Raw genomic sequence first — 25,024 nt, 5'->3', positions numbered from 1 at the left:
TGCAGGACGGGGCATGGCTGGACTGATCTGTGGCAGGCCATCGCTCTTGCCAAGGCAGGGGCATGGCCAGGAGCCTGGCTGGCTCTGCACATGTCAGCCTGGGGCAGGAAGAGCTGGACATTACCCAGGCAGGAGCTCCACTCCTGGCCCGTGAAGGAGAAGGGAGGCAGGCAGTGGGTTTGGAGAATCGCACTTCTGGTGTCTGAATGCATCACTTTCTCTCCTAGGATAAAGATAAAGTTTCCCTAAACAAGACGCCAAAGCTGGACCGCAGTGATGGAGCCAAGGAGGTGAGAGAGCGTGCAACCAAACGGAAGCTCCCCTTCACCGTGGGGGCCAATGGCGAGCAGAAGGACTCTGACACAGGTACCGGCCCCTCCCAGCCCCACCGTAGCTCCTGGGGCAGTGCAGGCAGGAGACAGCCCTGGGTGGCTGTGGTCTCGGGGCCCCCAGGCTTTAGCTGTCAGGCTGCCATGCTCTGCAGGAGGCTGCAAAGGCACCTGAGCCACTTGCCGCGGTGTGCAGTGAGAATTGAGGGGGTGCCCAAAGGGAGTGGGGCCAGACTGGCCTCCTGGGTGTGGCCAGGGTCTAGAGCTACCGAGCAGGGTCAGCACAGCTCCTCTACTTGTGTCCGGGGCGGGCCTGGGCCTTCTGCATCCTGGGCAGCACCCTCACTCTGCAAGGCAGGGGTGGGGGCATGTCAGGGCCTTTGTGAGCTCCTGTGTTGGCCGCGGGAGCCTTGGTTAAAGGTTGGGGGAGGGGCGACCTGCTGTAGGGACAGCACCCATAGTTCCTGGTGTTGGAAGGTTGCAGAGACACGGTTAGACTTGGCCAGGGGAGGGGTGCCCCAGAGAAGAATATTAGAGGGGTAGGGTGCTGCTGTCCCCCAGGGACACCCTTTGTCCTTTGCTGGTGCACGGAGAGTTGGCGGTCGTTGCCAAAGCTCTGCTTTCTGGGTGATGGCCGTGCGGGGAGGCATCCACGAGCTCTGCGGTGCTGCCACCGCCCAGCATGGCCGGGCCTTCTGTTCAGGGCCCCCTCCCTCCCCGACCGCACCATGCCGCTGTGCTTGGCCATGCTTGTTACCCAGGCCCTCCTGGGTGCTGGTGCCTTCGCCGGCCTGTCACTGGGTGGGCTGCTCCACCGGCTTCCTTGTTCTCTGCAGGCCCCTAGGGGTCCTGTGGCCTGGCCGTAAGAGCTCACGGCAGAGTTAGCCGTGGTGGGGCTGGACACCAGTGAGGACCACTGTGAGAACAGCTTTCTAGGCAAGCAGGGAAGAAATGTAAAAGGTTTCCTACTCTTCTGTTTGTTTCCCTCGGGGCCTGATTCTATTAATTTTTTTAAGGTTCTACTTCCTTATTTTCAAAGAGAGATTGATCTTCCATCGCTGGTTGACTCCTGGATAGCCATTGCTGGGCCAGGCCACAGCCAGGGGCCCAAGCACTTGGGCCATCTTCCACTGCTTTCCCAGGCGCGTTAGCAGGGAGCTGGATCAGAAGTGGAGCAGCTGGGATGTGAACCAGCACCATATGGGATGCAGACAGCAACTTTAACGTGCTACCACAGTGCTGGTCTGCGGCCTGATTCTAAAACACCATTTTCTTGGATACCTGTGTAATGTATTAGATTTCCCAGCAAAGTGATTCTGACACAGAGGTGTGGAATTTTTGCTGGAACGCTGACTTTTTCACCAAAACCTTTTAAACCAGCATGTCTGCTCTGCTGCATCCAGCCACACCCCAGCCTGTGGCCTTGATGGGAGCCACATGGGGTGAGGCCAAGAGAACCATTCTGGTCCCCAGGAGTGACAGGCATGGAGGAGGGAGGGAGGGAGGGTCCCCAGGCCCAAGGCTGCCCCCTGGCACCCCACAGAGCTTCCTGCCGCAGCGTCTCCTCACCTTCTGCCAAGGAGGCCACCGCATTGCCCGTTGCTCCTGAGGACTGAGGGTGGTGCTCATGAGCCCAGGGAAGCTACTTGGCTGTGCCCCTGCACTGCCTCAACCCTGGCAGGGTTCAGTCCTCCACGTGATGCATTCTAGGGCAGCCTACCAGGACAGGGTGGTTCTGCCTTGTGAATTGGCGCCTGGACGTCGCAGAAGACAGGAGCACCTAGGAAAGTGCTGTGCTGTTCCGGAGGCTCTGGGCAGGAGCAGGTGCCGGGGCCAGGTCTCCGTGTGGCTGCAGGGCAAAGGCAACGGGAGGAAGGGCACCTTGGTCTGATCCCCATGGCAGGCCACGGGCTCCTCCTTATGACATGCCAGGCCATAAGCCGGCTAACAGCTCCACCTGCTGCCCAAGCAGGCGGCCCCTTCAGCCAGGAAATGAGACCGTGGTCTGAACCACAGCATCCTGTCCAGCTCAGCCCCACGTGTGTCCTGCCCGTGGGACAGTGGTATTAGGTTGGAGCTTTAGCACCCGAATATTTAGGCTGCAGTTACATTGTGTCGCTGTTTGCTTTTAATGACACTGTTGTGTCTCCTGCTGAGTGATCTCTGAGTGTGACAGCTTTGACCAGCCTCCAGCCTTCAGCCTCCCAGGGCTTCCCGCCCCTGCTGGGGCACTCTCTGCTGCAGCCCTCAGGTTGGCATCTCGGCCGTCTTCCTCCCCTGCCGCTGTCTCCTCAGAGCCCTGCGTGTTTCTCTTGAGCAAAATGGGAAACACTGTCTTGTCCTGCTTGCATCTTGTGATTGAGGCCCCCCCCCCCCCCCCCCCCCCCCGTGCACGTGGCAATGCCCCGTCACTCAGCGGGGTTGTTCCTTTTCCAAGTGTGATCGCTTGGTTCCTGTGGTAGGAAGGGTGTGTCCGAGGTCTGCTCCAGGCCAGCCCGTTCCTTGGAGGAGATGGGCTTTGCCGTGGGCGTCCGTAGCCGTGGGTGTGCTAGAGTTGCTTGGAGCTAAGCACTGCGGGTGCTGAGTGTGTAAGAAGACTGTGCTGTGTCAGCCGCACGCTGGTGAGTGCTGGTCGTGGCTGGCAGAGCCTGTTTGCAGCCTCAGCCTGGGTCCCCTCCCCTGTGCACACAGTGAGCCAGGAACACAGAGTGGAGTCCGGCAGGGCCGGGCCAGACCCACCTCTGGCTCTCTGCCCACCTTTTCCCAGTGTAACACTGGACGCTGTTGCTTCCTGGTCCTTTCGTCCCAGAACCCCCACCAGACAAACTTGTTGCCAACCCTAACCCTGCCACGACAGGAGAACGGTCAGGCCCGGTGCAGGCTTCGGGCTGGGTGGGTCTGGGGCTCTGTTGCCGCCCGGGAATCAGGTAAGGGCCAGCTGAGTTCTGTCTGTCAGAACAGGTCTGCTCTGTGGATGTTAGTGGGGCCCAAGGGTGCAAAGGACCTGACTTGAATGGAGGCTTTGGGATTCTCACTTGCAAAGAAGCATATAAAAATCAATTTTTTTTAAGATCGATTTATGGGGCTGGCGCGGTGGTGTAGAAGGTTAAGCCACCGCCTGCCGTGCCGACATTCAATATGGGTGATGGTTCGAGTCCCGGCTGCTCCACTTCTGATCCAGCTTCCTGCTAATGGCCTGGGAAAGCAGTGGAAGACGGCCCAAGTAGTTGGGCCCCTGCCAGCTATGTGGGAGACCTGGAAGAAAGCTCCTTGCCCCTGGCTTCAGCCTGGCCCAGCCCTAGCTGTTTGGGGAGTGCCGCAGCAAATGGAAAATTTATCTCTCTTTCTCCTTCTCTCTGTATCTCTGCCTTTCAAATAATGAAAAATATAAATCTTAAAAATTCAAACAAATAAGATTTATTTGTTTCGAAGGTAGAGCAGCAGCCGCAGCAGCAGCGAGGGACAGAGAGGCGTCTTCCACCTGTGGCCTCACTCCCCAAATGGTCACCACAACTCCATCTGCGTCTCCCACATGGGTGCAGGGACTCGTGCACTTGGGCCCATCTTCTGCCTTCCCAGAGGCACTAGCTGGATTGGAAGCGGAGCAGCTGGGACTCAAACCTGCCCTGTGACTGGGGATGCCAGCATCCTAAGTAGTGGCTTAACCTGTGCTACAGCATCAGCCCTGAAATAAACTCTTTTCAAGTAATTGAGAGTTCAGCATGATGTGTCACTGGTTGTGCTGCTTTTAAACCATTTTTCCTTTCTCAGTTTAAGCTGTTTTTTCTCCAAAGGGGAGCTTAGACTAGCAAGGAAAAGTTTTTCCTTTTTAAGATTCCGTTGGGGCCGGTGCTGTGGCGGAGCGGGTAAAGCCACCGTCTGCAGTGCCGGCATTCAATATGGGTGCCAGTTCTAGTCCCGCTGCTCCTCTTCCCATCCAGCTCTCTGCTATGGCCTGGGAAAGCAGTGGAAGGTGGCCCAAGTCCTTGGGCCCCTGCACCCATGGGGGAGACCCGGAAGAATCTCCTGGTTCCTGGCTTCAGATTGGCGCAGCTCCGGCTGTTGGGGCCAGTTGCGGATGGAGGACCTCTCTCTCTGCCTCTCCTTCTCTGTCTTTGTAGCTCTGACTTTCAAATACATTTCCATTTCCCCAAGTTTCAGAAAGGCCTGCCTTGAGGGCTCAGAAGTGCGCTCAGGCTGGTGGCCAACCCCGAGGGTCAGTGAGCACCCTAGGACTTCCAGGATAAGGGCGCAGCAGAGCGACCAGGGGCAGGGAGGGCGGTAACCGGAGCCTGCCTGGCCTTGTCCTGGCTGCACACAGGGATTGGGACAGTTTTGTTTGGTTGGGTTTTTGAAGATCTATTTATTTATTTGGGAGGTAGAGTCACAGAGAGAGGGAGACACAGAAAGGTCTTCTACCCACTGGTTCACTCCCAAATGGCTACAATAGCTGGACCTGGGACAATCTGAAGCCAAGAGCCAAGGGTTTCTTCTGGGTCCCCCATGTGGGTGCAGGGCCCCACAGACTTGGGCCATCTTCTGTTGCTTTCCCAGGTCATAGCAGAGAGCTGGATTGGAAGAGGAGCAGCCAGGACTCGAACTGGCACCTGTATGGGATGCTGGTGCTGCAGGCCGAGGCTCAGCTCACTACACAGTGCTGGCCTCTGGGGACATTTTTCAACCTCTGTGTCTTTTACTGTTTTCACCTGTCAGGTTCTGGTGTGTGGGAATTTGTGGTTCTGGCCTTCTAAGTGCCAGTGCAACTCCTCAGGACCCTGCCCAGCTCCCATGACCTCTTGCTTCGGAAGGCTCAGAGCTCAGCAGGGCTCAGTGCTGCTGTTTTCTTAAATTCTCACCGTGCTTCAGTGCCTTGAAAGCGAGCAGCTGTGGCTGGGGCCTGTTCTGCCCTGCCCACACTGCTTTCCTCCATCCTTGGTCTGGAGACGGAAGCTGAGTCGCAGTGACCCACACCCGGGGCTGGCAGCACACTGGGACTGCTGTGAGACCCTTCACCTACTGGGGCTGGTGCTGGGTGTAGCAGGTAAGCCACCACCTGCAGTGCCAGCATCCCATATGGTCGCAGTTCGAGTGCCGGCTGCTCCACTTCCCATCCAGCTCCCTGCTGTGGCCTGGGAAAGCAGTGGAAGACAGCCCAAGTCCTGGACTCCTGCACCCGCCTGGGAGACCCAGAAGAAGCTCCTGGCTTCAGATCAGCACAGCTCCGGCCATTGCGGCCAGTTGAGGAGTGAACCAGCGGGCATCGGAGGGTGCGTCAGAGGTTTAGGGAGTCCAGCGCTGCCCCTTTGGGAAGAAGAGCTGGAGGTAGACGGGACGTCTCGTGAGTGCCCTGTGCTGATGCCTGCAGCTCAGTCCACCTCATGGGACTGAGGCTGGTTTGCTGCTGGAAGCCCCGTGGCATAGCAGAGGTTCCCAGAAGATAGGTACAGGACTGAGAAGTCGGCCTCGATTTATGCACTGCTTGTTTGAGGCAGAGTGGGAAGGTAGATTCCATCCCAAGCGTGTGTTCCCAACAGAGGCCTGTCCTGGGGGCTGGCCACGGGTGCCCGGCAGCTGCACGTCTGTGGCGGGAGCTCTTGGGGCTCAGGAGGCACTCGGTGGGTATCTGGCTGATAAGCAGGTGTCCGAGCTGCAGCCAGCGGGGGTCTGGACGCTTCCATTTCTTGTGCCTTGCTTGCCCCTCTAACCACTTGATGCTCTGACAGCTGCAGGTGCAGTGGAGGGGCCCTGCCACACTGGGTGACAGCCTGAGTTCCCAGGGTCCTGTGGCATGAAACCTCCTCTCCCTCTCTCCACCTGCCGCACAGAGAAGCAGGGTCCCGAGCGGAAGAGGATCAAGAAGGAGCCTGTCACACGCAAGGCTGGGCTGCTGTTCGGCATGGGGCTCTCTGGGATCCGCGCCGGCTACCCCCTCTCTGAGCGCCAGCAGGTGGCGCTCCTCATGCAGATGACTGCAGAGGAGTCTGCAAACAGCCCAGGTGAGCCCAGGCGGCCAAGGGCCCTGGCTTGGGGACCGACTGGCTGCTCCTGGGGGTACTCGGGCATGGGCGACCCCTTCCCCTCGTGCGAGAGGCTGATGCCCTGCCTGTCCTTCCTTGGCCTGCAGTTGACACGACGCCAAAGCACCCCTCCCAGTCCACGGTGTGCCAGAAGGGCACGCCCACCTCCGCCTCCAAGACCAAAGACAAAGTGAATAAGAGAAACGAGCGTGGGGAGACGCGCCTGCACCGCGCCGCCATCCGGGGGGACGCCCGCCGCATCAAGGAGCTCATCGGCGAGGGGGCGGACGTCAACGTCAAGGACTTTGCTGGTGAGTGCCCCCCGCGCCGGGGCCTGGGATGGCGGCCCTCCCTGGACTTTCTGTGGCCTGGCCCATGCTCACGGCTTGCCGTATGTGAGGCGCAGTGGTGGTTTCTCAGGAAGTATTTCAGTTTTGGTCTTCATTGCCTTGAAGGGAGCTGGAGAAGTCCATGTTCACTCCACTGTGTTGCAGAATCCGCAGTCCCGGGTTCTGGAGGAGTCTTGGGAAGTCCCCTGGTGCCCCACCAGAGGGCGCCTCCGTGCCGAGCCGCCTTGCATCACCTTGAGCGTGGGATGCAGGGAGGGTCCTGTGTGAACACCTGCTGTTGTCTGACCCCTGCCTAACCTAGAGCCCTTTCTCTTCTACAGCAGTTTTCCTAAATGAAACTGGGGTTTGTCTCCATGGGGGGGGGGCTGCTTTCACACCGATGGGGGCAGCCAGGCGCTCTGGCAGCAGCTGGCTGTGGGAGGCGCCCCTCCATCTGCACAGCCTGAGGACAAGCGCTTTCTGAGCCACCGCTTACCACTTTGCAAAGTGGGGCCTCTCCCTTTGCACGTGTAGGGCGAGTAGGGTTTGTTACTCTGTAGGGTGGCCAAGCACAGCGAGGTGGCCACTGCGGACAAGAGGTGCCGGCCCTGCCCCTCAGCACTGCCCTGACGTGAGAGTGAGCCTCTGCAGGACCCGGTGACCAAGTCCTAGTGTCTCTTTCCAGGCTGGACAGCGCTGCACGAGGCGTGCAACCGTGGCTACTACGACGTTGCCAAGCAGCTGCTGGCCGCAGGTGCGGAGGTGAACACCAAGGGCCTGGATGACGACACGCCCCTGCACGATGCCGCCAACAACGGCCACTACAAGGTTGGCATCCTCTAGCTCCTGCTCCTCTGTCTGGCCAGCTTGCGTACTTGTTGGGTACAGAAAAGTGAGTTTGTGCCTCCCCTGCCTCAACGGCCTGGCCGTCCCCTCTGTGAGCCCACCCCCATCCCGGGTCATTCCTGCAGCCCCACCAGGCGCACATGTGGAAAGCTGGTGTCCTCTAGTCATGGGGCTACCTGGGTTTAGCAGAAAGACCGCCCAGGGGGATGGGGGCCGCAGAGGGACTGCCTCCGCCTCCCTCTCGCCTCTCACACGGTGCTGCTCCTGCTGAGGGCAGGGTTCCTCCAGGGTTGAGAAATGGAGCACAAGGGCCAGAGCCATCGTCCAGGGGGAAAGGGTCAAGAGCAGGAACGCAGTCCCTGTCACAGCCCAGGAGAACACGCCCTCCGGTTCTGAACAAGGTGCACAGGTCAGCCTGTCTGCTGGCCTGCGGGGCTGGCCTAGAAGGGGAGCAGGGCCCCCAGGACGTCCGTGCTGTGAGCCCAGAACCTGTGGGCGTGTGAGCTCACCGGGCGGTCACTGGGCTCACAGGGCAGCTGACCATCGGGCTGTGGCTGGGCTGGCCGCAGGGCTTGCATTAAGCTCTGATGAAGGTTGTGTTGATGCTGTCACGTCAGGCTGGGCGAACGTTGAGGCTGAGTTGAGTCTTCACTCAAGCTGAGCAAGTCGCTGTCCTGAGTGTGTGGAACACAGATGCTGGCTCTGCAGCCCTGGCGGAGCTGTGGCAGTGCCCCTAGGGTGTCCCTGTCACCCACCCTCACCTGCCTGTCCTTGCTCTTGGAGTCAGACCAGGGAGAGCTTATCTTGTTTTCCAGTGTAAGTGGAAGAGTCACCGCTTGGCAGATGCTGGGTCTGTGTCCTCCCTCGTCCCGTCCCCTAGCGCCCCGGGACCGCCAGGCTCTGCCAGCCGACACTGCCAAGGAGCTCTCTGTGGTGGCAGGGGGGGCCAGGGTGAGGGGGTCCCGGGGAAGTGGTGCACTCACTGTGGAGGAGAAACTGAGGCAAAGCGGAGGTGGGGTGGCCTGGGAGGGCCAAGACCTGCGCTGCCGTCACACAGTGGGCCCCCCGTGGGACCGGCTGGCCTCTGCCCTCCCACAGCACAGCTCGGGCGCCCTCTGGAGCTCAGGGCTCGGTCGTGTTCCTCACCACTGCCCGTGTGGCCGTTGGGTTTTGCAGGTGGTGAAGCTGCTGCTGCGGTATGGGGGGAATCCCCAGCAGAGCAACCGGAAGGGCGAGACGCCGCTGAAGGTGGCCAGCTCCCCCACCATGGTGAACCTGCTACTGGGCAAAGGCACCTACACCTCCAGCGAGGAGAGCTCCACGGGTAAGCCGCGGGCCTGCCTGCCGGCCGGCAGAGACCAGCCTCCCCTTCCGCCACGCGCGGCGCACGCCCAGCTAGGCCCAGGGACTGCTTCTCCAGAAGCGGGGGCCGCCAGGCCTCCTTCCCCTCCCCGGCGGCCCCTGCTCTCCCCTCGCTGCCCTGACGCCTCCCTCCCTGTCTCCAGCAGACAGCTCAGAAGAGGAGGATGCCCCGTCCTTCGCGCCGTCCAGCTCGGTGGACGGCAACAACACGGACTCTGAGTTTGAGAAGGGCCTGAAGCACAAGGCCAAGAACCCTGAGCCCCAGAAGACGGCGACGCCCGTCAAGGACGAGTACGAGTTCGACGAGGACGACGAGCAGGACCGGGTCCCCCCCGTGGACGACAAGCACTTGCTGAAGAAGGACTACAGGAAGGAAGCCAAGGCCAACAGCTTCATTTCCATACCCAAGATGGAAGTCAAAAGTTACACTAAGAACAGCACGATCGCACCAAAGAAGGCGGCCCATCGCATCCTGTCGGACACGTCCGACGAGGAGGACGCGGGCCTCGCGGTGGGGCCGGGAGAGAAACTGAGGCTCGCGGCACACGCAGTGGTGCCTGCTAACAAAACACGGGAGTCTTCTAACTCCAAGCAGCAAAAAGAAAAGAACAGAGTGAAAAAGAAGCGAAAGAAAGAAACAAAAGGCAAAGAAGTTCGGTTTGGGAAAAGGAGCGACAAGTTCTGCTCGTCAGAGTCGGAGAGCGAGTCTTCAGAGAGTGAGGAAGACGACGGGGACTCGGCGGGGAGCTCCGGCGGCCTCAAGGGGTCCCCGCTGGTGCTGAAAGACCCCTCGCTGCTCAGCTCGCTGTCCGCCTCCTCCGCCTCCTCCCACGGCAGCTCCGCAGCCCAGAAGCATAACCCCAGCCACACAGACCAGCACGCCAAGCACTGGCGCACGGACAACTGGAAAACCATTTCCTCTCCTGCCTGGTCCGAGGTGAGCTCCTTGTCAGACTCCACAAGGACGAGACTGACCAGCGAGTCTGACTACTCCTCGGAGCGCTCCAGCGTGGAGTCGCTGAAGCCCGCGAGGAAGAAGCAGGAGCACAGGAAGCGCCCCGGCCTGCCCAGCGCGCCCGAGAGGAAGAGCGCCGTCCCCAGGCTGGACAAGGACGGCAAGGTCGTCAAGAAACACAAAACCAGGCACAGGCACAGGGACAGGGGCAAAGGGGCCTGCGCCGTCAGCCAGGAGCTGAAGCTGAGAAGCCTAGCCTACGAGTACGAGGACTGCAGGCCCAAGGCCGAGAAGGCGGGGCTCCTGGACAGCGACGGCCCCGCCGACGGCAAAGCCAGGGTGCTGAGGCACGAGCGAGACCACTTTAAGAAGGAAGAGAAACTCAGCAAAATGAAGTCGGAAGAAAAAGAATGGCTCTTTAAAGATGATATAGTGAAGGTCTCCAAAGACGAGAAGTCGCTGAAGAGAGTGAGGGAGCTGAGCAGGTCCTTCCGAGAAGACAAGGAGCGGGCAAGCCGGGCGGAGAAGGAGAAGCCGGCCAAGGAGGAGAAGCTGCGGCCGCACAAGGAGGAGAGGAAGAAGAAGGCGAAGGAGCGGCCCTGCAAGGCCGAGAAGAAGGAGGACAGGGCCTCGAAAGACAAGGAGAAGCCCAAGAGGGAGCGAGCCCCGCGCGAAGACTGCGCCTTCGACGACTACTGCGCCAAGGGCCCATTCCTGGAGAACGAGGACAGCAAGTTCAGCCTCTCCGACGACCAGCACGAGAGGTGGTTCTCGGACCTGTCCGACTCCACCTTCGACTTGAGAGGGGAGGACAGCTGGGACTCTCCGGGGACGGACTACAGGGACATGAAGGGGGACCCCGTGGCCAAGCTGATCCTGGAGCCCGTGAAGGACGACAGCAAGGAGAGGAAGCGGGACGCCAAGGCCCGCGAGAAGCCCCGCGACCTGAGGGACGCCTTCTTCCGGAAGAGAGACCGGGACTATCTGGACAAGAGCGCCGAGAAGAGGAAAGAGCAGGCCGAGAAGCACAGGGGGCTCCCCGGCTACCTTGCGGAGAAGGACAAGAAGAGGAGGGAGCTTGCAGACGGGGCCCGGGAGCGGAAGCGGCCCGAGGAGGCGCACCGAGAGGACGGGAGGGAGCACGGCGTCGGCGAGGGCCTGGAGCCCTGGGAGAGGCACCATCCCGCCCGCGAGCGGGAGAAGAGGGAGGGCCCCGAGAAGGAGAGGAAGGAGAAGGCGAAGGCCGACAAGTACAAGGAGAAGGCCGGCGACAGAGACAGGGGCGACAGGCCGGCCCTGGACAAGTGTCCCAAGGACAAGGAGTTCGACAAGAGTGTCAAAGACAAGAAAGACACCAAGGAGAAGCACAAGGACACGCACGGCAAAGACAAGGAGAGGAAGGCGTCCCTGGAGCAGGGGCGGGAGCGGAAGGAGAGGCCGTTCCCCGGCTCGGCCCCCGAAGACCTGCCCGAGCGGAAGGGCAAGGAGAGGAGCTGGTACATGGCCGACATCTTCACGGACGAGAGCGAGGACGAGAAGGAGGGCCTTGGGGACGGGCTCCAGGACCGCGAGGACGGCCGGGAGCCGCACCCCCCAGACAGACACAGGAAGCCCCCCGCAGACAGGCCGCACGCCGAGAAGCCCAAAGACAAGGACCCCAGGGACAAGAGGAAGGACGGCGGCAAGGAGCGGAAGGAGAAGCCCCTGGAGAAAGGCAGGGAGAAGCGGGAGAAGGAGGCCGCGGACAGGGCCAGGGACCGGCGCGAGCGGCCCGCTGGCGACGCCGCCCCGGATAGGAGGAGCAAGCAGAAGCTGCCCGACAGGGCGGACAGGAGGCACTGCTCCGAAGACAAGGCCAAAGGCAAGCACCGGGAAAAGGTGGACAGGGAGCACGCCAGGGACCGGAAGTCGGCCCGGGGCGCGGACTCCGAGCGCAGCCTGCTGGAGAAGCTGGAGGAGGAGGCCCTGCACGAGTGCCGCGAGGACGGCGCTGACCGCGTGAGCGAGGCCTCGGCCGACAGCTTCGCCGAGCGCAGCCAGGACCCCGGCCTGAGCGCCCTCCTCGAGCTGTCCTTCCCGGAGCCGCCGGCCGACGACAAGGCCAAGGAGGCCTGCGGCCTGCCCGAGCGGCTGAGGGAGAAGGAGCGGCACAGGCACTCCTCGTCCTCGTCCAAGAAGAGCCACGACCGCGAGCGAGCCAAGAAGGAGAAGGCCGAGAAGAAGGAGCGCAGCGAGGACCGGCAGGGCTGCGGCCAGGGCGAGAAGGAGCTGCTGGGCGCCGACCCCTGCGGCCCTCCCTACGGCCTGGGCGCCGAGGCGGAGGACGCGCTGGAGCGGACCATGGACTTGCTCTCCGCCGAGAAGAGAGACAGAAACGACCCCGAGCGCGAGCCTGCCAAGAGGGCCGAGAAAGAGCTCAAGCCGTTCGGGTCCAGCGCCCTCAGCATCTTGAAGGAGAAGAAGAGGAGAGAGAGACACAGGGAGAAGTGGCGCGAGGAGAGGGACAAGCACAGGGACCGCCACGCCAGGGACAAGGACAACCCCCCGGGCGCCTTCAAGGACAAGGCCAGGGACGAGGGCCTGAGGCCGGGTGAGGCCCGAGTGAAGGAGAAGCAGGACCGGGGCGACGCGGGGAAGCTGGGCGCCGGGAGCGAGAAGCCGCCGCCCCTGCCGCCGCCCCCGCCGCCCCGGGACGTGGGCAGGAAGGACGCCCGGCCACGCGAGAAGCTGCTGGGGGATGGCGACCTCATGATGACGAGCTTCGAGAGGATGCTGTCCCAGAAGGACCTGGAGGTGGAGGAGCGGCACAAGCGGCACAAGGAGCGCATGAAGCAGATGGAGAAGATGCGGCACCGCTCGGGGGACCCCAGGCTCAAGGAGAAGGCCAAGGCCGCCGACGAGGGGCGCAAGAAGGGCCTCGACCTCCCCCTGAAGAAGCCGCTGGGCCCCGAGCCCCCCTGCAGAGACCGGAAGCTCAAGGAGGCGGCGCCCACTCCACCCGCCGCCGAGAGCAAGCTGCACGGGGGGCCGGGCGCCGAACCCAAAGACTGGCTCGCCGGGCCTCCCGTGAAGGAGGGGCTGCCCGCCTCCCCCAGGCCCGACCAGGGCCGGCCGACCGGGGTGCCCACGCCCACCTCGGTGGTGTCCTGCCCCAGCTACGAGGAGGTGATGCACACGCCCAGGACCCCGTCCTGCTCGGCCGAGGACTACACCGACCTGGTGTTCGACTGCGCCGACTCCCAGCACTCGATGGCCGTCTCCGCCACCTCCACAAACGCCTGCTCCCCCTCGTTTTTTGACAGATTCTCCGTAGCCTCGAGTGGGCTCCCGGAAAACCCGAGCCAGACTCCCACGAGGCCTCTCTCCACAAACCTGTATCGCTCCGTGTCCGTGGACGTCAGGAGGACCCCCGAGGAGGAGTTCAGTGTTGGGGACAAGCTGTTCCGGCAGCAGAGTGTCCCCGCGGCCTCCAGCTACAACTCCCCAGTGCAGCACCTGCTGGAAGACAAGGGGCCCCTGCCGGCTGTCCCCACGGACAAGTTTGCCTGCCTGTCCCCAGGCTACTACTCCCCGGACTATGGCCTCCCCTCGCCCAAGGCCGAGGCCTTGCACTGCCCTCCTGCAGCCGTGGTCAGCGTCACCCCCTCCCCTGAGGGCGTCTTCTCCAGTTTACAGGCCAAATCCTCCCCTTCTCCCAGAGGCGAACTGCTGGCCCCTCCTATCGAAGGGTCTCTGGCTCCCGACCTGGGCCTTCCTCTGGATGCCACCGAGGACCAGCAAGCCACCGCCGCCATCATCCCCCCAGAGCCCAGCTACCTGGAGCCCCTGGACGAGGGCCCGTTCAGTGCCGTCATCACCGAGGAGCCTGTTGAGTGGGCCCACCCTGCGGCTGAGCAGGCCCTGTCCTCCGAAAACCCCGTCAGCTGGCCTGTGGGCTCGGAACTGCTGCTGAAGTCACCTCAGAGGTTCCCAGAGTCCCCGGGGCATTTCTGCCCTGCAGAGCCCCTCCCCACTGCTGCCCCTGGACCCTTGGGTGCCTCCGAAACCTCGTACCCCGTCTCTCCTGTTTCCTACCCTTTGCCAGTTCCCGAGCCGGGGCTGGAGGAAGCCAAAGACCATGGGGTGGAGACACTGCCGGTCGCTGTCGCCACAGCCGAGGAGGCCACGCCCTGTGCACCGCCCGCGAGGCTGGGGCCCTTCTTCAGCAACTGCACCTCACTTCCGGAAGCGCCCCTGGCCGTGGAGCCCGAGCCTCCGTGTATGACCACCGTGGCTCCGGTGGAGCCTCTGGGAGCCTTGGAAAACACTTTCCTGGACAGCAGCCAGAACCTGCCTGCCCTCGCCCAGGTGGAGCCGGTGGCCTGGCCGGACGCCTTCCCCACCTCTGAGGACGACCTAGACCTAGGCCCCTTCTCGCTGCCAGAGCTCCCTCTGCAGGCCAAGGACGTCCCCGATGTCGAGGCCGAGCCCGTAGAAGCGGCTCTCGGTCCGCCAGAGAAGGTTCCTCCTGGGGCCCCTGTGGCCGCGGATGGTGGGGACATCCCCTCCTTGCCTGCCGAGGAGCAGCCGGCGCCGCCCCCGGACCAGCCCTGCAGCCGGCCGGCCAGCGAGCACGAGAGCTCCGAGGCGCCGAGGGTGGAGCTGCCTGTAGAAGGCGCGGTGGAAGCAGGGACCGTGGCAGACGAGAGGGGCCCCGAGGCATCGGACTCCGGCTCGGCGCCTGCGGCCACTGGACAACAACCCCTGGCGGGCAAGGACGAAGAGACCGAGGCCACCGACCACTCTGCCGCCTCTCAGTGCCCACCTGATGGCCCCACCGTGGACAGCTCGACGCAGAGCTCGACGCAGCCGAAGGCCGTGGACAGTGCTGGCCGGGACGAGGAAGAGGCCGTGCCTGCCCACGCCCCAGCCCTGGCCGAGAACCCCCCAGGCGGCCTGCAGTCGGAGGCCACGGAGCCGGAGCCCAAGCCTCCAGCTGAAGCACCCCGAGTCCCCAAGGTGGAGGAGATCCCTCAACGCATGACCAGGAACCGAGCCCAGATGCTGGCCAGTCAGAGCAAGCAGAGCACGCCCCCTGCTGAGAGGGAGGCCCCGCCCACCCCTGCCCCCAGGGCCAAGGCCCGGGGCTCGGAGGAGGAGGACGCCCAGTCCCAGCACCCCCGAAAGCGCCGCTTCCAGCGCTCTAGCCAGCAGCTGCAGCAGCTGCACACGTCCACGCAGCAGACGCGGGAGGTCATCCAGCAGACGCTGGCCGCCATTGTGGACGCCATCAAGCTGGACGCCATCGAGCCCTACCACAGCGACAGGTCCAACCCCTACTTTGAGTACCTGCAGATCAGGAAGAAGATCGAGGAGAAGCGGAAGATCCTGTGCTTCATCCCGCCCCAGGCGCCCCAGTGCTACGCCGAGTACGTCACCTACACTGGCTCCTACCTGCTGGACGGCAAGCCCCTCAGCAAACTGCACATCCCTGTGGTGAGTGCCCCGGCAGCCTTGGGGGCCAGGAGGGCCGCTGGCACGGTCGTCTCCCCTTCAGGTGCCACACTGGCCACCTCCCTGGCCCTCAGAGCCTGTGTCCAGTGAGCCCGGATCCTAGCCTCATGCTGGCTCTACGCAGGGTCCACCTAGCGCTGTCCTGCATCCCCGCCTGCCCCGGCATGGTCCTCTGCCCACGCTGGGTTCCACCTGTGTGGCCCTCAGTGCACCTGCCACCCCCCTGCATTTGCACAGTGAGAGTGGTGGTCATCCCCCAGCCCCCCCAACACACACCCTCTCCCCCTCTCTCTCCCCCTGGGGCTTTAGGCCTAGGCCTGTCCTCGTCCTGTGCTCCTGCAGCCCAGTCCTTGAGTCTCATCCCAGTCCCACCATACACCTGGGCCTCTGTGCTGCTTCCTCCCCAGCTGGCTTGGTGGAACATCGTGGTGCCACCGCCACCCCCAGGCGTCCTGCCAGACACACTGTGCCCGGTCGCTGTCACGGGCACCTGGCTGCTCCTGCTCACACGTGTCCTCAGCATCACAGGCAAAGCCTCCTTCATGGCAGAGCCAGGCCCCCACCGCTCTGCTCGGGCCGGCCCCAGCCCACAGCCCCTGTAGGTGCGCGGCACGGCACGGCTGACTCACCTCTTGAGCAAAAGCCGGCTCTTGGGTGTGCAGCTCCCAGCCACACGGCTGCTGAGTGGACAAGTTAGGGAAGCCACGTCCTCTGGGGACTGAGAGCTGAGACCTGCTGTTGTGCGGGGCACAGCCAGGCCTGGGGGGCCCCAGGCTGCAAGGAGCATGCTCAGTGTGTCAGGTGCTGGCTCCAACCCACCCAGCTTCCCTTCCCAGTGACAGCACCCCCCGGCAGGCAGGACACCCAGGACCCCCTCCATCCGGGGCCTGAGCCAGGTCCTCAGAGCAAGCCGGCCCAGGGTGCTGGTTCCACAAGGCTGTGGTACTCCCTCTGGGTGCAAGGCCGCGGTAGCAGCTCCAGGGCTTGGGCTCTGTCCAGGGTAGAGCAAGGCCACGCCTGGTTGGCACACTCGGCCCTGGGCCAGAGGCAGAGAGCATATGGTGGGCCAGGCCTTGCGTGAGGTGGGGGACCCAGCCAGTTTGGCTGTAAGCCAAGATGAGATTCAGAGCAGGAGCCCAGGTGTGGGCGTCTATGCAGGTGTGTGGGTGTGGGTCAGGCGTCCACCACAGCAGTGAGGGCGCAGCTTGGAGGAGTCCTGGGTGGGATGTGGGGTTGACCGGGAGCACAGCTGTCCACGGCGGCACCTCTCCTTAGGCCTCCGCCCTCCTCACTCAGCCTCCTCTGTGGGCCCTGCCGCGCGCGCGGTATCTGCTGGAGTTGTGCTGTCAGGACAGCCTGCCCTGCTGCCCAAGATGGGCATTGGCATCCATGCAGCAGCTGACTGTGGGTCTGCTCGAGCGCCAGACCCCACGCAGGCCTGGTCTCTGCTCAGCTGGCCTGCCCTGGCCTTGAGTCTTCTCTCTCTGAGCACGGGACCTGGTTCTTGCTGACAACACCTGTGCTCGTCCACGCGCGGTGTGTGGAGCTACAGCACCGAGGGCCCACCCCGGACACCCACCTGGACTGCGTCACCCCTGCCCTTCCCAGGCATTCGGCCTCACAGCGTCGCTTCCAGGGGAGCCTGGGCAGCTCCTGCCCTCGGTGGCTGTTTTGCTTGGCCATGCCCTGGTCAGTTTAGTGGTTGGTTTGGGGCACGTGGCTCCCACCACAGGTGAAGCGCCAGCCCCCCATGCCTCGCTGCCGGGCACTCACGCCCACTCTCGGTCTGCTTTCAACGTGCACGGAGGGTCGCGACGACTGGGGCTGGGGCCAGGGTGGCTCTCTGGTGCCCAGCATCCAGGGTGCTCTTTCTTGGTGACGGAAGAACGTCTCAAGGTGGCCGGGGCTCGCTGGACCAGGACCCGTGTGAACTGAAGCCTTGTTGACCTCTCCCCGCCCCTTGTGCCTGCAGATCGCGCCCCCTCCCTCCCTGGCAGAGCCCCTGAAGGAGCTGTTCAAGCAGCAGGAGGCGGTGCGGGGGAAGCTGCGTCTGCAGCACAGCATCGAGCGGGTACGGGGCTCGGGGGCTGGGCAGCTGCGCACCCACGGGCGCGGGATGCGGGGGGAGCAGGCGCGTGTGGTGCTCACCAGCGCCTCCGCCTCCGCCTCCGCCTCCAGGAGAAGCTGATCGTGTCCTGTGAGCAGGAGATCCTGCGGGTGCACTGCCGGGCCGCCAGGACCATCGCCAACCAGGCAGTCCCGTTCAGCGCCTGCACCATGCTGCTGGACTCGGAGGTCTACAACATGCCTCTGGAGAGCCAGGTCAGGCCCCCCCCCCCCCACGGCCCGCGGGCTGCCCCGCCTCGGTCAGCCGCAGCAGGTGGACGAGAGCAGGGCCTCAGGCCCAGGGCTGGGCCTCCGGGTCCAGTCTTTGCTGAAACACATGAGGGTACCATTGCTGACAGCATCTTCTATTCAAGTAGGGTTGGAGCCAAGGGGACACGGCCCCCGCCCCCCAGGCTGAGGCTGCTCCCTGGAATGGTCCAGGCAGCCCCTGCCCCCTCAGTGCTGGCCTGAGCCTGCACCTCCTTCCTCTCTGCCTAAACATGCGGTGGCCCCTGCCTACCTCCTGGCCACACACTGTGGCTGCTGGCCTTGGCAGTCTTCTAGAACGGGGACTTGTGACATGCCCGTGCTCACAGGTCAGACCAGGCGTGTGCCGAGTGGGCCCTGCCCTCCCTGTGCCCAGCGCCGACTTGCCTGAGACGCGTCCCTCCTTGCTGTTGAGACCTTGGGGCCAAGTCCCTCGGCAGATGCCCCCGAGGACCCCTCCCCAGCCCTGGGGAGCCCGAGCACCGCCCAGGGCCTTGCCATGTGGTGACACCCAGTGGTTTAGTGAGTTTTAACAACTTTTTTAACGCATTCAACACCCAACACATCTTTGATTGGTTGAGACTCCCCGCTTGGCAAGCACAGAGCAGAATTTCTGGCTTAGCTGTCCTCCTGACACTCAGCCAGCAGAGGGCGCTCCTGTACCACGGTCCTTCCCAGCGCTCAGGAGCCACCCAGTCAGGTGGGCGCAGCCCTTCTCTTCTCCTCCAAGGCTCGCTTCCCCATTTACCAAGCCCAGAGCGCTCCACGCAGGTGAGGACAGCCAGGAGGCTGCACAGGACCCTCGGTCACCACCTCCGCCTCTCTGAAAACTTGGTCGCTGTGAGCTGAGCCGCTGCCGGCTTTGCAGGTCCTGGAGAAGGTGGAGGCAGAGTGCAGGGCACCTTGCTTCACTTCTCCCAGGACACGCGTGTCATACACACGCACAAGCAGGGGCCTGGGCTCACCTGGGCCACCGCGTCCTGTGGGGAGCAGTGCTCCGGCCCCCTGCTCGTCACGCGCCTGGGAAGCAGCAGGTGAGGGTTCAAGTGCCCGAGCCTCTGCCACCCACGGGGGAGACCCAGATGGAGTTCTGGCTCCTGGCTCCGGCCTGGCCCGGCCCTGGCTGTTGCGGGCATTTGGGGAGTGACTGGCGATGGAAGAGCTCACTCTCCCCTTTGCTCTGTCGTTCAAACGTCAACACATCTGGAACAGAAAGCAAGGCCCTGCCCCTCCACGGCTCTTCTGTGGAAGCGTTTGGGCGCGGGCACGGCTCGTGCCTCTTGGCTCCTGAATGAGCCAGCAGTCCCATCCCCACACCTGTGTTTCTGGTTCCCACAGGGGGACGAGAACAAGTCGGTGCGGGACCGCTTCAACGCCCGCCAGTTCATCTCCTGGCTGCAGGACGTGGATGACAAGTACGACCGCATGAAGGTCAGTGCCGAGGAGCCGCCCCTGACCGGCTGAGCCCCCTCAGGGTCACAGCACACACACCCCACCACTCAGAAGTGCTGGCCAGGGCAGCCGACCTGGCAGGGTCGGAGGTAGATGAGCAAGTAAGGGCAGAGCCTCGCACCCCCCTGGGGTCGCACCCACACGTCCCCCCCCAGTGGTGAGCAGAGCCTGGCATCCCGCCAAGGTCGCACCCCAGCCCCTCAGCCACAGCCGCCTCCGCCCAGCTCAGATGTGGCAGAGCCTGTGGACAGGGTAGTGTGGCCCCGGAGCTGGGGTCTCCTTGAGCCGGGTCTGCACCCGCCTGGCCACAAGGGCTTTATAAATCAATGCACGGAGGAGTGTGCACACCGCGTTGGGGACGCGGTGTTGTAGGATACAAGAACTCCTAGAAGTGAGCAGAGGAACAACCAGTGCGCACAGCAGCAGTCGGTGGGGAGAGGAAGCGGCCAAGCCGGATGCCCAGTGAGCCCCTCCCCAGGCCCCCAGCTCGGCCGAGCGGGCGGGCAGCTCGAGTTCCCTGCAGTGCTGGGGAGCCTGCACTGGCAGGTGCCGGCGTCTGCACCACCACCGCACCGCCTCCCCCGCCGCGGCATTCACTGGAAGCTGCGGGCCCCTCCTGAGGGTTCACAGACCTGCGAGACGCTGTGGAGACGCAGCCCACACCCCGCGGCCAAGCGCGGTCGTTTCTGGAAGACCAGTAGGGACCCTCCCACCCATCACCCTGCCCAGCTGGACCTCGTCCTGGGCAGTTAGATTTCCCTGTTCAGCCTGCCACGTGCACTTCTCCTAGAAAGGAGATTGACACGAGGCCACTGCCCACGAGTGAGGAGACAGAGCTGCCTCTCGGGTCACCGCAGCAGGCAGAGCCCTCGGGGCAGGCTGTGGGCGGCACGCTAGATCCAGGCTTGTGGGTGACCGGCACCACTGCCAAGTACACGGCCCAGGATGTGGAAGGGCCTGGCCCGGACCCGGGATCCTTGCAGGCGCTGCCACAGACGGCCCAGGCATCCCCTGAGCCTTGCAGGGGTGTGGGGCGATGGGCTCAGGGCTGGTCCCTGCCCCCTGCAACCAGCATGGGGGTGGACAGCCTGGGGTCTTGCCCTGCCCACCTCCCCGCCCTGTGTCCCACAGACGTGCCTGCTGATGCGCCAGCAGCACGAGGCCGCCGCCCTGAACGCCGTGCAGCGGATGGAGTGGCAGCTGAAGGTGCAGGAGCTGGACCCCGCCGGGCACAAGTCCCTGTGTGTGAACGAGGTGCCCTCCTTCTACGTGCCCATGGTCGACGTCAATGACGACTTCGTGCTGCTGCCAGCGTGACGCCCACGGGAGCTGCGTGTGTCTGCCCAGTGCTGCTGACAAGCCCGGCAGGGGAGGGAGAGACCACCTCGGCCATGGCCTCTGCCCCGTCCAGACTGGCCCTGAGGCCAGGAGGCAGGCCCCATCTCCTTATACCAGCTATGCGGGAGGAGGCGGCCTCACCAGCCCAGGCAGGAGATGGCGCCGCGGCGCCCACGGCGGACCGGGCTTCGGGCCCTGTCCCGCCCGCTGCAGAGGCAAGAGGGGCAGAGCAGCGTGTCCTGGACTTCCTGTCCACTCTGATCGGTTCAGTTGGACGGAGGGGTCCAGCTCTCCAGAGACCTCCAGGTCGGGGTGGGGGCAGGAGGACACCACCAGGCCTCAGGGCAGGCTGAGGACGCTGGGACACGGAGCCGGGACTCTCCCATAGTGTTTTTAATGGAGTCAAATCCACGTGGTTTGTATATTTTTTTCCTTTAATCTTGGGCATTTTGTTTCTCTTTCTGAGAACATAACTTGAAACACTACAGAGCCAATAATCATATAAAAAGTGTATCCGTAACGCTGTACAGTTTTATATACATTCACAATGTACTTTTGCTGCCTTCTAGATAATTTATTTTGCAACACATCACTGCACAGTTGTAAATAACTTATGTAACATCACTCAGTTACGTGTAAAGACAGAAATAAATTAATTAAAATGCTCTTTGTACATCACGCTGCCCTCCAGAGAGGCATGGCCACGTCTTGCTCCCCTGGCACCTCCTTTCCTTTCCCTCCTCCTGTCCCGCTGCACCCCCTTGGGGGGGATGTGGCCTCAGGGGCCTCCAAGAAGGGGGGTTGGGGAGGGGAGTCTGCAGGGCTCCCAGGTTCCCCCGGGTCACAGTGCACATGGAGCAGGGCTCCCTTGCTGAGCCGCCGCCCGCTGGTACGTTGTGGGACCCTCGAGTTTTCTAAACCACAGACTTCTCAGAACTGCCTGGCCCTGCCCAGGCTGGGGGTCCACAGCTTAGAACGCGAAGCCCCAACCACGCTCGTGAGGCCTGCGCCACACAGCCCAGGGCCTCGGGGTGAGGCCACAGAACCCTCAGGGGCCAACCTCTGCCTGCCCGGAGTCACAGAGGGCCTCGCTCTGGCTCACCTGGCCCGCCCAGCCGGCGCTGGCCTCCCTGGGACAGCAAGGCGGCTCGGACCAGCACTCCAACCTGCCGTTCTGCTGAGCCTGGCTCCCTCACGAAGCCACCTCGCTTCCAGGGCCTGCGCTCGGGGAGGAGGGGCCCGAGGAGGGGGGAGCACTCCGTGGAGCAGTCGGGATGCTCTCCAACCTCGCCATCGCAGGGTGCGTCTGTCGTGCCCCGGGCCACGTCAGCCTCACGGGGCTCCCCCCGCGCAGGGGACACAAAGCCAGGGTTGAGGGCAGCACCAAGACAAAGCATGCAGGTGGCCGGCGCCGCAGCTCACTAGGCTAATCCTCCGCCTAGCGGCGCCGGCACACCGGGTTCTAGTCCCGGTCAGGGCGCCGGATTCTGTCCCGGTTGCCCCTCTTCCAGGCCAGCCCTCTGCTGTGGCCAGGGAGTGCAGTGGAGGATGGCCCAGGTGCTTGGGCCCTGCACCCCATGGGAGACCAGGAAAAGCACCTGGCTCCTGGCTCCTGCCATCGGATCAGCGCGGTGCGCCTGCCGCAGCGCGCCGGCCGCGGCAGCCATTGGAGGGTGAACCAACGGCAAAGGAAGACCTTTCTCTCTGTCTCTCTCTCTCTCACTGTCCACTCTGCCTGTCAAAAAAAAAAAAAAAAAAAACAAAGCATGCAGGTGCTGCCGGGAAAGTGGCACTGGCAGACGCCCTCGGCGTGCATGGTGCCGTCCCCAACAGGCACCACAAAGCGAGGCTCCGTGTACAGCGTCTGGTTTTCCAGAAAACACTGGCCCGCAGCAGGAAAGCCACCAGCAGGTTACGTTTCTGCTGAAGCCCAGAAGTGGAAACTGTAAGACCAATTAATTACGTTCAAAGAACCAGCAAATCGTGGCTGAAGAATTTAGTGGCAGGGCTGGTGCTGTGGCGTAGCAGGTTAAGCTGCCACCTGCAATGCCGACATCCCACGATGGGTGAACCAGTGGATGGAAGACCTCCCTATCCCTCCCTCCCTCTCTCTAAATAAAAAAATAAAATCTCTTAAACAGGGTCCCGACTGGTGCAGCGGGTTGAGCCCCACTTGGGAAGCCTGCATCACAGATGGGGGTGACAGCCTGAATCCTGAGCACTCGGGCCATCCCTGGGCACTCGGGCCTCCCACCCAGCCTCCTGGATGGCCCGAGTGCTTGTGCCCTGCTGCCCCCAGGGGAGGCCTGGGTAGAGTTCCAGCCCCTGGCTTGGGCCTGGTCCAGCCCAGCTGTTTGTGGGTGTTGGGAAATGGACCACTAGATGGAAGATTGGTTCTTTCAGGCACCCAAATGGGATGAAAGCCCCTGACCCATGTCCCAGAGGCTCAGGAGCCCCCGGGAGCATGGACGCTGACCCCTACTTAGGTGCCAGGGGCAGCCTTGAAGGCAGGAGACCCCGCCCACAGACCCTTGGGGACCAGCGAGACGGACTTGACAGCCCTGGCCAGGGACATGCCTAGGACCGCAGAGAGGCTGTGTGCTTGCAGTTCTGATTCTAAACAGGAAGCAGTGCTGACAGCCACTGATGGCGGCAGTGGATTTGGGTCAAGGGGTTTAAAAATAATTCAAAACACAGTAAGAACCCTGTGAACTTCAGCGGAGTACTAGAAGGTACCCACTGCACACCAAAAGAGCAACAGAGCCGTAAGGCAGGAGCCGTGGGACAAAGACCCAGCAGAGCCCTACACAGCTACAAGGTGACGGCGCCGTGTCCACGCTGCCGCACTGGTGCGAGACCTGCACCGCTCCTGGCTCCCGCTGCCACCTCCCTCCTCCCCGTCTCAGGCAGAGACGGGCAGAGGGGATGAAGGACCTCAGCCATCAGTAGCTTTCTCCACAGAAGACCATCGGAGGGTGCCAAGGGTGTCCCCCAACCGCAGTGGGGAGTCGGAAATCCTGGCGGCTGGGGGTGGGGGGAGCAATAAGAAATCGCCAGAGAAAACAGACAGTGCCTGGTGTTGGGAAGCGTGCCGGAGGCAGAGGGCAGCACCAGCGGCCGTGACCTCTGAGCTTGGGGGCTCCGTGCGGAAGCGGAAACGCCTGCAGGGCGCCCGCCGGCTGCACGGGCCGGGCTGTGGGGAAGCATCACTTGGGCCGCGCTCGGTCCTCTACTTCCCTGAAGGGCACATTTGGGCCTTTGCCTGTTCCCACGCACAGCCCAGCCCCGGGGCCCGGCCGGCAATGCAGAGACCCCCCAGGACGTGGACAGGCGTTTAACCTCGTGCTGAAAACGCTCGCCTCCCTGACAGCAGCTGTGCCCCATCCTGGCTGCAGCTCCCTGCTAATGTGTGCCCTGGGTCAACAGTGGAGGCTGCCACCCACATGGGAGATCTGGCATGAGATCCCAGCTTCCGCCTGGCTCAGCCCCGGTGGGCACTGGGGGAGTGACCCAGGGGACAGGTCTATCCTCCCACGATCATGAAGTAAATTTTTAAAAACTGCGAACAGTGAGACCCCGGCCACCCGGACCCCAGACTGACCACGGAGGGCACACGCAGGACAGCTCACGGCAACAGCACAAAGCCTTCATGAGCCCCCACAGAACTAAGGCCCCACCTGGGACGCCACACCCTGGGCTGGAGCCCGCGGCAGCCCTGTTTCCCATCCAGCTCCTGGGAGACACTGGAGGATGGCCCATGTAGGAGACCCTGCCACGCTCGGGGGAGACCCAGATGGACTTCTGGCTCCTGGCATGGGCCTGGTCCTGACCTGGCTGTGGCACCCATTTGAGGAGTGACCCAGGGGATGGAAGCTCTCTCTTCCCCACTCCCAAACCAACCCCTCTCTGTTGCTCTTTTAAATAAACAACAACAACAACAACAAAGCTCTGTGATCTGAGGCAGCCGGGCTGTAACTGGCATCCTGATTCCCGCCGGGACAAGGTCCTGGGTGCAGGGCCAGCACTGCGGCCTAGCAGGTTAAGCCTTCAGCTGTGGCACCAGCATCCCATATGGGCACCGGTTCAAGTCCTGGCTGCTCCGTTTCTGATCCAGGGGCCTGAGAAAGCCGTGGAAGATGACCCAAGTGCTCGGGCCCCTGCACCCATGTGGGAGCGTCAGAGGAAGCTCCTGGGCTCAGATGGGCTCAGCTCCGGCCACTGGCCATTTGAGGAGGGAACCAGCGGATGGAAGACCTGTCTCTCCCTCTGTCTATAACTTAAAAAAGCCTCCGGGTGCAGTAAGTGGCGCCTCAGCTTCAACCCTCACAGGAATCGGGAGCGGCAGCTGATGCCACGCAGATCTGCCAGGTGTCACGGAGCTCAGTAACAAACGCGACAAGACGGAAACCCGCAACCACAGGACTCAGCTCCCTGGAGACAGCCGCGTGAGGACCCGATGGAGGCCAGGACCGCGTGCGGTCCAAAGGCAGAGCAGCGGCCCCGCCCACGGAGGCCCTCTGCTGGGCAGAC

At 63.1% G+C, this 25,024-nt stretch overlaps 1 protein-coding gene across 8 annotated transcripts in view; it reads left to right on the top strand.

Moving 5' to 3' along the window:
- ANKRD11 (ankyrin repeat domain containing 11) overlaps positions 1–21,172 on the top strand; it is a 143,898-nt gene extending 122,726 nt beyond the window's left edge. For 6 of the 8 annotated variants that reach the window (XM_070062836.1, XM_070062842.1, XM_070062837.1 and 3 more), the window contains 10 exons: positions 228–366; positions 6,155–6,325; positions 6,454–6,657; positions 7,361–7,503; positions 8,698–8,845; positions 9,027–15,313; positions 17,304–17,402; positions 17,510–17,653; positions 19,043–19,135; positions 20,288–21,172. In XM_070062836.1, coding sequence (XP_069918937.1) covers positions 228–366; positions 6,155–6,325; positions 6,454–6,657; positions 7,361–7,503; positions 8,698–8,845; positions 9,027–15,313; positions 17,304–17,402; positions 17,510–17,653; positions 19,043–19,135; positions 20,288–20,473 — 7,614 coding nt within the window. In that variant the 3' untranslated portion in view covers positions 20,474–21,172. The remainder of the gene's footprint in view (positions 1–227; positions 367–6,154; positions 6,326–6,453; positions 6,658–7,360; positions 7,504–8,697; positions 8,846–9,026; positions 15,314–17,303; positions 17,403–17,509; positions 17,654–19,042; positions 19,136–20,287) is intronic. The other 2 variants (XM_070062841.1, XM_070062843.1) reach the window with 1 other exon arrangement.
- The last annotated feature ends 3,852 nt before the right edge of the window (positions 21,173–25,024 follow it).

The sequence above is a fragment of the Oryctolagus cuniculus genome, chromosome 18, assembly GCF_964237555.1.
Source record: "Oryctolagus cuniculus chromosome 18, mOryCun1.1, whole genome shotgun sequence".
Classification (NCBI taxonomy): Eukaryota; Metazoa; Chordata; class Mammalia; order Lagomorpha; family Leporidae; genus Oryctolagus; species Oryctolagus cuniculus.
Note: the sequence above shows the minus strand (reverse complement) of the source record. Positions and strands in the feature narration are given on the sequence as shown.